Source organism: Larus michahellis, chromosome 3 (genome assembly GCF_964199755.1).
Source record: "Larus michahellis chromosome 3, bLarMic1.1, whole genome shotgun sequence".
Classification (NCBI taxonomy): domain Eukaryota; kingdom Metazoa; phylum Chordata; class Aves; order Charadriiformes; family Laridae; genus Larus; species Larus michahellis.
This window is the reverse complement of record NC_133898.1, coordinates 29,866,135-29,877,416: the sequence shown is the minus strand read 5'-3', so window position 1 is coordinate 29,877,416 and position 11,282 is coordinate 29,866,135. Positions and strand designations below refer to the sequence as shown.

The 11,282-nt window shown below is 42.6% G+C and overlaps 1 protein-coding gene across 1 annotated transcript; it reads left to right on the top strand.

Moving 5' to 3' along the window:
• Window positions 1-563: 563 nt before the first annotated feature.
• ATF3 (activating transcription factor 3) lies at window positions 564-10,473 on the top strand. The gene is made up of 4 exons (XM_074579479.1): window positions 564-747; window positions 5,280-5,523; window positions 6,452-6,559; window positions 7,499-10,473. The coding sequence occupies exons 2-4, from the start codon at window positions 5,284-5,286 to the stop codon at window positions 7,694-7,696; spliced, it is 546 nt and encodes a 181-aa protein (XP_074435580.1). The 5' UTR covers window positions 564-747; window positions 5,280-5,283; the 3' UTR covers window positions 7,697-10,473.
• Window positions 10,474-11,282: the final 809 nt, after the last annotated feature.

Genomic DNA, 11,282 nt, shown 5'->3' with positions numbered 1-11,282 from the left:
TTTCCTGCTCAGAGTAAAAACTGAAGCCTTCCTCTTCACGTAAAGCGAACTTTTAGCTGTCATCTGAAGCAGCACGGAGAAGGGGAGGGGGGAAGGGGGGGGGTGCGTTAAACAGTTCTTTCCCGTAGAATAAGATCCCATTTTTCAGTCCTTTCGAAAACTACACAGTCTCCACTTTTTTTTCTTTTTTTTTTTTTTGGGGGGGGTGGTGGGGTGGGAAGGGGGGGTCGTGAGAGAGACTTTGATTTATTCTCCGCAGCAAAAGGAGCCGGAGAAAGAAACCCTTCGGTGCCTTAATTAAAAAAAAAAAAAGAAAGGGAAGGTAAGGGAGGGAGAACGGGGTCTCTCCGGGCGCCGATGGATGCTCCGAGGTGTCGGGGAACCTGCGGTACCGCCCGGCACAGCTCGGCACGGCGCGGAACGGCGCGGATCGCGCCGTTCCGCGCCGTGCCGAGCCGTGCCGGCGGGGGAAACCTTGCATCACCGCCACGGGCTCCGTTTCCCTCCTCCCTCTCTTTCGGGGAGGCTATTAATAGCATGACATCAGCCCGGGACTTGCCGCCAGAGTAAATACCAGCGCTGCCCGCTCGGCTATATAAGGGGGGGTGATGCAACCGAAGCGAGAGGCAGAGGAGCGGGGAGCGGCGAGAGCTGCTCGTCCCGGAGGAGAGAGGACGGCTACCGGGACGGGGTGGGCTGGGAGCCCCTTCCCTCCGGCGGGGAAAACAGCAGCGCAGCGGGAGGAAGGTAGGTTGGAAGCGGGAGGGGAGACGCCGAGGCTCCGGGTGCCGGCGGGGAGCGGGGTTTTGGGCTCCGTGGGAGGTTGTCCCGCCGCGGAGAGATGCCCGCCGGGGGGTCCGCGGCGGGGAAAAGTTTCGCCGCCGGAGCGAAACGGGGTGCGGATGTACCGCCGCTTCCCGTGAGCCCCGAGAGAGCCGCCGGCCCCGCCGAGCTCCCCGCCGCTGCCCCACGCCCGCCCTCCCGGCGCTCACATCTGGGGGGAACCCCCTGCCCGAGCTGCCGCCAGATGTGAGCGGCGGGAGGGAGCCCGCCGAGCCCCGGCTGGCCCCGGGCCGGCAGCGCCGCTCGGCACCGCGCGGTGGCGGCCGCGGCGGAGGGACGGCGGCGGCGGCGGCTCCGGGAGCGGCGGGGATGCCGGGCGGGAGTGCGCCCGGGAGGTGGAGGCAGCCGGCGGCGGCACCGCCAGCCCGGAGGGTCCGCGGGGGCGGAGGAGCTGTAGAGGATCCGGGCAGGCCGTGAGTAACCCCCCCGCTGCCGTGTTTGTATCTGTTACAGATACACAAAATGAGTGGGAAACCTCGGTGCGAGCCAGGGACGTTCACTTTTCTTTCTGTCCCCGTGTCTTGACACGAAGGAGATCAGTTACTAAACTGTTGCCTAATCAAGTCAGGCGTGACACAACGGCGAGCTTGTTTCAGAGAAGGAGTTTCCTGTTGGAAATCAGTTTTCCTCCTAGTAACAGCATTTAGGAAGCTGGAAGGCAGCAGAAAACGGTTCGGGAATGATATGGGATGTCAGAAAGCTTAAGGTCAACCAGCGTGCACAGAGGTTGTGAACTGTAATTGCTCTTAATGCTGTTTAAGATTAACCTCAATGGTTATCGGGGTTTATTGCATCAGCACCAGAGGAAAAGGAATTCATATGAAGAAATAAAACCAAGAGGCACAGTCAGCCATCTGCAGTTAAGCAAAAAAGAAAAGACTGAAAGCAGTCACTTTTAATATTAATATAAAACAAGAATACCCGTAAATAATAGAAATGCACAGCTAGGAAGTATGTCCTGAAATTAAAATATTGTCAGATGAGATGAAAAGAAAGAATCATCAGCAAAAGACCAAACAAAAAGCAGGAGGAGAACAAATGGATAAAGTTGTTTGTATCTACCTAAATTGGGAGGGTACCATTAATAGAAAAGCTGTTCTCTTTGGAGAACTCCAAAACTAAGGATAAAGTAACGAAGCATTAAATCACACTGGGAACAAGCTGTGCCTTTCTGGTGCTGGTCAGTGAAATGTTCAGCACCTTCGTCAGTAACTTCAGAAGGAGTCAAAACAGCCTGGAGGTCCATGTGCATGGTCTAACAAAGTAAACAGAGATCGTTTCAGAGAGGGGCCTGGGTGTAATCCCAAGCCTTTAGAAACCCAGAGAAAATGAGACAGTGCTCTTGATGGCTTATAGATAGAGGTACAAGTACAATTTGTACAAAAATTGGGGGAAAAAGGAAGGGCAACCTGTTGCATTTTTTTCAATAGCAAAATCTAATTTTCATTCCAGTAAAACACTTCTAATAGCAGATTTGTTCCTCAGAAATTGGAAAACATGTACCTTGTTATGAAAAGGGAATCTATTCAGCTTACTGAGTACATTTGACATAAGGCTGACTATTTTTGTTCCTTGTTTCACGGTGGTTCCTAACAATCTCGGTGGTAGGCTGGAACCCTACCCTTCTAGGCACTGTCCAGAAGGCCTGCCCAAGGAAAGCAAACCAGTGGCAAACAGCTCTGCAAAATGGGACTGGGCTCACGGCAGAAATCCTTACAGAAGCCTCCTGGAAGGCCCCCTGGAAGGCCCCCCCCTTCCCTAAAGTCTGAATAAATAGAGATGCCTTTCAGGATGTCTGGAAGGTCAGTGAGCTGTTCAGGCAGGAGAGCGGCAAATTTCTGTGGTCAAGGACACTTGCCCCTCTGTGCTTCCCCTCCTTGTGGGCACCCTCCCATCCCTTTTCTTACACTAATGACAGACGGATGAGGGTACCTGAGGACATTGTAGTAGGGTTTTGTTGGTCCTTGTGGTACGCTTAGCACTAACAAGTAGAAATCCACAATTAACACGATTTCTCAGACATGTTACTAAAACACAAACCTTCTGGATTTCCTCTGGTGCTGTTGCAGAACCTAATTAAAAGTTCACCTAAATTGAAAAATAATTGAATAAACCACCAGTGCTGGAAAATGATTAGCTCAATTAATTATTTTGTAGGCTGAAGAAACGGCTTTACTGTTAATTTAAGACTCCTGGTTTGATTGAATTATACAGAGTTAACTTTGTTGAATGAAGCCATCACTGGGAGCCAAAGACACTGACATTCAGTGAAAACAGCTAAAATTTCTGCTAGTGGAGTTGCGTGTCATCTGGAACTAGCCTGTTTAAATGAGTTGAATAGTTGAATGTTGATAAATGATAAATAATGTTGGGAGGAGTTTACCTGGAAATTATCTGACTTGTTGGAAAAGAGTAACTGCTAGCTTTCTGAGATTATAGGATTAAACAGTATCAGTACTTTAAATGTGACTCATGAGCAGGGGCTTTCTGAAGAGAATTACATAAATTTCCCAAGGTCTTTCTGAAGAACAAGTTGTTCCAAATAATTTCCTCATCTTTAATAACTTCGGGTGAAATCCTGGCCCCATTGAGGTCAACAGAAAAAGTCCTCTTGATTTCAGTGGGTTCAGGATTTCACTCCTAGACTCTGGGAAATCTTCAGCTCTTCTGTGGTGACTGGGTGAGGAAGAAGTGAGGAAGTCTCTGCAGCTGGACATGCCATTTTCTACCAACTGGCAATTCACTGTCCTCACATTTTTGTATTTACCTCACTTATCAATGAACCAGGTTCTACTCTCATTTGCACCAGTGTGGATGTACAGTGTATTTTTAGATATCTCTGAGTAAAATCTATCTTCTTGCCAAGGCACGTGACCCCAAACATTTCTTGCTGGGTTACAGAAGTAGCATACGGGAACTATGCAATCCTGTGTTGACCATGTGGAAGTTTAACTTACTCACACTGCTACCCCGAGGCAACTATTTGCTTACCTGCACTAAGTAAATTACAATCGACCTTGCTATAATTATTGCAGTTCTAATCAAGAGTAGATAACACGTACTGTAATTACCTGTACAGCTATTAAAAAAAAACCAAAACATAAAACCCACATACCAAAGAAAGCTGGAAAACCAACATGGTAAAATCCAATTTAACACAAGTCACTTTATGAATAAGGGAAGTAATATAATCTGTTTTCCTATGCATTAGCACCTTTTGTACCTTGGGCCACCGACAAAAAAAGCTCAGTTTTCTTCCAAACCTCTCATCTCACCTCTTCTGGGCAAGAGATGGTTTGCGTCTCATGCAGAGCTGCATGCATCTGCTAGCTAGGTTGCCCATGATGTTAGGATGGCTGACTGCTGAGTTTTGTCTCTTTGTCCCTCAGTGGAGTCACCAATTTTCACAAAGCACACAGAGGGTCTCTCACTCTCCAAAACTGGCTAAAAAGTTAATAAGAATGACTAAAATGAGGAAAGTAGAGAGCACTGTCAGGTAGCTTCATTTTCTTAGGAAAGCTACTAGAAATGAGGTTCCTCCATGGGTGTCCATTTGCATAATTCCCCTGAAGTCTCTTCAGTCACACTGTTCTATATCAGCAGGAGATCTGACCATAAATATTTAAGAATTTCAAACCTCTCGTTGAGGGCACATGAGGACAGTTTCACATTTTACAAGAGTAAAGGAACGAAGCAAACGGCCTCACATTTTTCACGACTCAATCGCTCCAACTCAGCCCGTGCTTTGAAGCCCCAGAGCACGTATAGACTTTTAACTTTGTGCTCGCTCTTATTGTTAACCATTTTCCAGGAGTTTATAACCAGATCTACAACTTTGTGTAAAATTGAGCATGATCATTTTGTGACAGATTCTGTCCTGGTTCGCAAACTTCAGATTCTAGAACTCTTTGAGCTGTGCCTAAACATAGTGAGATCAAGGTACACTCTGTCCATTTGAAGCTGGAATCCGTGGTGGTATAGCTCTGAAGATGGAGATACTCTTAAACTCCTGTACTTTAAATAATAATAATATTTCTTTGCTTTCTGATTTTTGTTCCTTATTCTCTTTCTCCTCCTGTTCACTCGATTCTCATTTGCCACACATTACCAGTTTAAAACTTTGAAGTGTACATATATATACACATAATTTCTTTTCCGTATTAAGTTTCAGAAACACCTTGATAGATATTGTGTGATACGCTAATACTATTATTATTTTAAATAGCCGCTTGAAATCAACCTAAAGTAGAAGATTTAACTAGTGAACAAATTCTTAACTGCTTGACTTTAGTGAGAGATTGGGGTAGATGTGAATGGGGACTGAAGCAATGCAAGAAGTACAGTATCATTTCACGTTATAAAATATACCTCTAGGAGATATTATTTGCCTGTCTAAAGTTGCCAAAAGACTATTGTTATCTCTTTTTACCTTTCAGCAAAATGATGGTCCAACACTCAGGCCAGGTATCTGCCTTAGAAGTCAGCGCCTCCGCAATTGTTCCCACTTTGTCCCCTGCAGGCTCACTGGGGTTTGATGATTTCACAAATTTAACCCCACTGGTGAAAGAGGAACTGCGGTTCGCCATTCAGAATAAGCGTCAGTCCCACAGGATGTCTTCTACACTGGACACGGTGACAGTTTCTGAAAGGCCAATTGAAACATCAATCATGAAAACGGAGGTATGACTTTTAAAACAGCATTTCAGTGTCAATGATTAATTATCTAATAAAATTTCACCACAAGACCAGTAATTAGATCAGACAACCCTCCCCATCATACTTGATCCTTTCAAACCTGCTGCTTGGCTTTTTGATAAGTGCCTCTGGGAAACTCTCTGGTATTTCTCATTTCCCTTGAGGCCTATAGTTAAATATTTTAGTTTTGATTATGAACTAAGGACAACGTTTTACAGAGATTAGAGCAAGTGCTAATCTGGTTTCCCTGCCTACTTGTGGCTGAATTTGGAATAAGTCACTGCAGCTTTACTTGAGTGAGGACAGAGCAGTGGGATCCACGTGGAGTACACTGAGGTAGACATGGCCATGCTGTGTCCACACTAGGTTTTTACTTTAAGGTAACAGTCTCTGTGAAAAACATTTCTCTTCTAAAGTGGAGAAACAGCTTACGTTACGGAAATAGCTACACCTTGGTCTGAGCCTCCACAGGAAACAAAACTTGAAGGAGTGCGTTAATATCCCCTTTTTGGTGCTGTCTTTAGTTTGCTGCACTCTATCTGCCTTGTTCATGCCACATCCTCCATTCTTCTTCCCATGCCCCTTGCTCCTTTTCCTCCTTGGGAAGCGGAGAAGAGATGGAGGTGTGAGAGTCAGCCTGGGGAGATGCTTGGCAAGATTTTTGAGTACCATTGATTTAAAATGAGCCATCGCATCCGTCCAAACTCTGGTCAGGTTTTTATTGACAATTCTAATGGAGTTACTACCATTTTACTGTATGGGAAGCAAGGTCAGAATTGCATCCTTATGTAACTCACGATGTGAGCACTGACAACACTATCCACATTGTTTTTAAAAATTCAGAAGTTATCAAAATACAAGTTGAGTATTTACGACATCTTAAGGATTGTGTGTGTCTGTTTTTATGGGATAGTTTTCTCCTGAAGAGGATGAAAGAAAAAAGCGAAGAAGGGAAAGGAACAAAATTGCTGCTGCAAAGTGCCGAAACAAAAAGAAGGAGAAAACAGAATGTTTGCAGAAAGTAAGTGACTGGCATGAGTTGTTCTCAATCTGTCATCGTACCAGGATCTGAACAGACTGCACAGGGGCACTGTCATAGTAGGTATTACAGAAAGATGTCACCCAAAACTCTGTAAACCCATTAAATATTAGTTATTTAAAAAATGGACATGCTATATATTAAATCAAACCTGGTTAAAACTGGAAAACAGTGAAAGCATGGTAGGGGTGAAAAGAGATTGCTGTTTCAGGGACCAATCTTGTCTATGGGGACATATGAATTTAAATCAGTACACTGAACAAAAAAAAAAAAAGTAAAATCTCATTTCATATAATATCCATGGTGGAGACCAAGAGCCTACAAACACCAACAAGTAATCTCTGACTTCTTTATGAAATGAGTGGCATACTAGCTTAGCCCTGAATTCTCTGGCCTAAGACCCCAGTAGTGTCTTCACCTGCTCTGCCGTGATATAAAACTATATTACAGCAGCATCAGGCCTGTCTTTGTTCCTATACCCAGGGGTGAAGGGGAAAAAGCTATGTCCTTACTTTTTTAGCTTAACACGGGTTTACAGGTATGTGACATGGTGTTCCAGGGAGTTAATAAGAAGCGTAAATAGCTTTGGGTAAATTTTTGACCCAAAAAGTTGAGAACAGTTTTGCAGAAGGCAGCAAGAGTGCTTTGGATGCCCGCTCTTGTAAGTCAATACAAATCTGAATTCAGCCTTTTAACTTTTGTTACTCTCAGTTCAGAAAGCAACTGTCAACCTGCTTTTTTAGACTAGTATCGATTGAGTGATGTATAGTTTCACCACGACAGGACATTAAGAGCATGCGAGTTCTTTTACAGCTAGCCATATGCTTCCCCACCAATAAAAGACTGCAACTATTAGATAAACATTGCAATTAACTATTTGAACTGCTCAGTCTAATAGTTGTGTCTGTCCTTTGTGACTAGGAATCAGAAAAGCTGGAAACTATCAATGCAGAATTAAAAGCCCAGATTGAAGAGCTAAAGAACGAGAAGCAGCATTTGATATACATGCTAAACCTTCACAGGCCCACTTGTATAGTGCGGGCACAAAACGGAAGGACACCTGAAGATGAAAGGAATCTTTTTATTCAACAGATCAAAGAAGGCACGTTACAAGGTTAAGTGATATGGCAAACATGGAAATATTTATAGTGTTTTTAACAACTACCAGAATCCATGGAGAATCTGACATAATGTGTAGGATTCTATTAGTCAAGAGCCTTTAGGAAGGGCAGATTGCTTTCTTAAGCGGAAAGAATCATTTTGGCTTGACAGCGATTCTTCCCCTTGGAAGATCTGGTCTCAATCAAATTGAAGAGTCTTCTGCCTCAAATATAGGTTTTGCACCTGTCATACTTGCTGTTCCTAGGAGCTACAGACGACAGCTTCAGAAGTTTTAGCTCTCTGCTAGTATACAGTATCTGCACTCACGACGTTTGTGCTAGAACACTATGACTTCCGATGATGCACATGGTACAGACAACTGTGCTGGATGGACACTACTTTTCCTTGTTGCTGGTAGGGAAAGCAGACTGAGAGTATTTTTAAAGTTTCGAAGTTTCCAGGGGGATGGTTTCTGGCAGAACGTACCGATACGTAATGTTGCACTCTAACCTAACTCCATACACAAACACACAAAAAGCCTTCAGTTCCAACTAAGCTTTGTCATTTTTTTCACAACACTTGTGTGGTTTTTTTTTTTTTTCAATGACTCATCTCAGAGACTGAATTTGAAAAGCCTAGTAGGTGTGACAAAGCAATGATGTTTCTTGCAAAAGGTCCATGTAGCTAAGTTTGTGTTTTATGAGCTGGAACCCCAAATACTATCCTTCGGGGACTACAATTTTTCCTTGAATTGCTGAATGGCAGCTTGTACAACCACTTGGTGACTCAGTGAATTGGACCTACCAGAAAGAGAAGACTAACTATTGAGGGATATTGATACAGGTTTTGTCCGAGTAAAGTACTGCAGGACTGAATCCCAGGCTCATGAGTCATTAAAAGTTGGGTTTTTTAAAAAATAATCGATTTAATCTAGGATGTAATCCTACAAGCCTTAATTCATGCTCTTAATCCTTACTCACAGAAGAGGTTCTATAGACTTCAGTGGATCTACTTATACAGGTAGCTCTTATAAGCATAAGAGCTTGACAAAGCTTTTTTCCACCCTGGTCAGGGTTACTTCCTTTTGCCAGGTGATTCAGAGGGAAAAAACTATGATTGCAGCTACTTTTATTTCACGTTTGAGTGGCAACTACAGTCAGCAGAAGTGTTACTTAGAATCTAAAGGAGGCAAGAGTTTTGTTGTAGTGAGTAATTGTTTTTATTTTTTATTAAATACTAACTGTAGATGTTTTTGAACTGGTTGGTAGAAGAGCTGCTGGACAAAACAGTTGGAGCTATGAGTGTTTAAATTCTGATGTTTCTGTGAAATTCTCAGATTGTTTAATCCTATAAAATATACCTTACAATTTTTTGTAAAAGAAAATATTATCCTTATTTATCACTAATATCATCATGAGTAAAGTTAATAAATACTGCGAGCAAGATAAAACTGAAAACACAAGTGTTGTGCTGTCTTTTTACTTTTATCTGTTGGTGTTGAATATTATATATTCCTAAACTTCACCAGTTGTATTTGAGACACCACTATTGAAAACACTTATCCCTCATCTTTTTCACAGATGAGGCACTGAGTATGTTGAATGGATGGGTGCAGAGATTATACCTTCCAAAATTCTGTACCTCCATCGGTGGTGTCTAGCTGCTCAGTGTCACAATTTATGTGAAGCAGAAAATAAGAATGGAGCTTACTGTACATAATATTTTACACCAGTTACGCAGTGTTGAAATTGTGTTTTTTGTTCTAAAGGCTAAAATTAAAGATACCTCAGCCATAAGCTTCTTACCCTACAAGTGCTAGATGAGTCTACCAGATATCATACCTGATCCTTATATGATCGTTATATTCTGCAACAGAACTTCTTAGTACATTTTCCTAAGATCTGGATATATTGTAATGTCCTATATCATGCTTTAAAGATATGTACTTCCTGTATCTGAAAAGTGACTGTATTACAGAGATGATGTACAAGGTCCGATTCTGTCCTGAGAATCCATTGTCTTTCTGTATGTTGGAAGGAGCTTCCATTGACTTCAATGAGGGTTTCATTCATGCCCCGTAGGCAGAGTTTGGAGCCTCTGCTACAACTTCCTTGGTTTAGAGGGCAAGTTCCACGGGGAATTGGGCCAGCTGTTTATCAGAGAATGGATATACATGAAGTGTGTTACAATAAACTTGTCAAACAATGTTCATTGGTATTTGACTTCTGTAATGTGGAAATAAAAAACTGAGGCATCATTGCAGTATCATACACCTTGGCTTTGCCTTTTGCGCATCAAGTACCAGCAGACAAAACTGGTTGCCTCCTATACTGTTATAAAGTGTTACCACAGAGACTAGAATATAATGACAGAATTAATGTGTCTCCCTTAGGGAATTTGTATGGTTGCTTTTAACCGTATCACTGGTGACGCAGGCGTCATGCTTTTGTTGCTTGATGTTATTTACTTAGCATGTCAAATGCTAAAATGGTACCACTACTATTGTCAGAAGATAATCTATTTTTATTTCTTTATATGTGCACTCATAGCTGCTTTCTACTGCTTGTATGTGTGTGTGCATATGTGCTCCTGCACAGTACTCTAGAAATCATGGTACTCAAATTCGTTTGTCTGTGCCCAGGAGAAGAGTGTTTAAACGGCTAGACAGAAGCAGTATGTTGCATGAGTTTTCTGAAAGTATACTTTGTTCAGGAGAGCGTTTAAAATGCATTAAAAGCAATTTGTTTTCTATCCTCGAGTTTGTTTTGATACTTTAATAAAAAAGAATTAATATATATTTATTCATGTGTCGCTTAATTCATTCGAAGTTTTAAGGTCCAGGAGCAACTTCATTTTCCTAAAACAACACCGAGATTAAAGAGCAAACACTTTTTATAGGTTTGCAACAATAAGCATCTTATAAAGTGAAATTGGTACCGTTCACTGCTTGTCAAGGCATAAACAAAGTTTTATTATTTCAAGGTTGATCACGAATTCCAGGCTAATTTCTTATTGTGGACTGGAAATTAGAACTCCTGAACCTCTCCTAACCCTGCAACCGACCAGCTGATAGTTATTTCAGCTTTCTGATTACCTAATGGGTTTAATGCTTTTGCTGTTGTGAAGCTTTAATATTTATAGATTGCTTTCTATGGTTACATAGAAGATGCTAAAGAGGTATAGCATGATTAGGGCTTTGGTTTGTTTCTCTGTGTGTTGGTGTGTGTGCATGTGTGTGGGCGTGGGTGTGCGCCTGGAGAAGCATGAGGAAAGATGAACAAAATGTTCTATCCCGCTTTTCCAAAACTAAGTATCTACACCCAGACAGAAGTCCCTGTGTTTTGACAGCCGGGGATGTGGACAAAAACTTTTGGCTTCAGTCCTTTGCAAGCATTCATAACTTGTAATACAGAGGTCAGATAGCAGGCCAGGAGCTCCAGGGACCAGGAAATGCATTGCACTATTGCAAAATCTAGTTAAAAGTGTCAGCTGGAAGGAAGATCTAGGCTACTATGAGCCTGGCAATGTTGAATGCTTACTTTCCTTATCAGTACATCCATTTACAGATGTGCAGTCACGATATGTGAATATACTCAATATGCAT

What these genes read in the sequence shown, in the direction of transcription:
- ATF3 (XM_074579479.1), top strand. Translation starts at nt 5,284, where the DNA reads ATGATGGTCCAACACTCAGGCCAGGTATCTGCCTTAGAAGTCAGCGCC. An exon ending in CATCAATCATGAAAACGGAG is followed by an intron (nt 5,524 to 6,451) that starts GTATGACTTTTA and finishes TTTATGGGATAG; the next exon opens with TTTTCTCCTGAAGAGGATGA. An exon ending in AAACAGAATGTTTGCAGAAA is followed by an intron (nt 6,560 to 7,498) that starts GTAAGTGACTGG and finishes CTTTGTGACTAG; the next exon opens with GAATCAGAAAAGCTGGAAAC.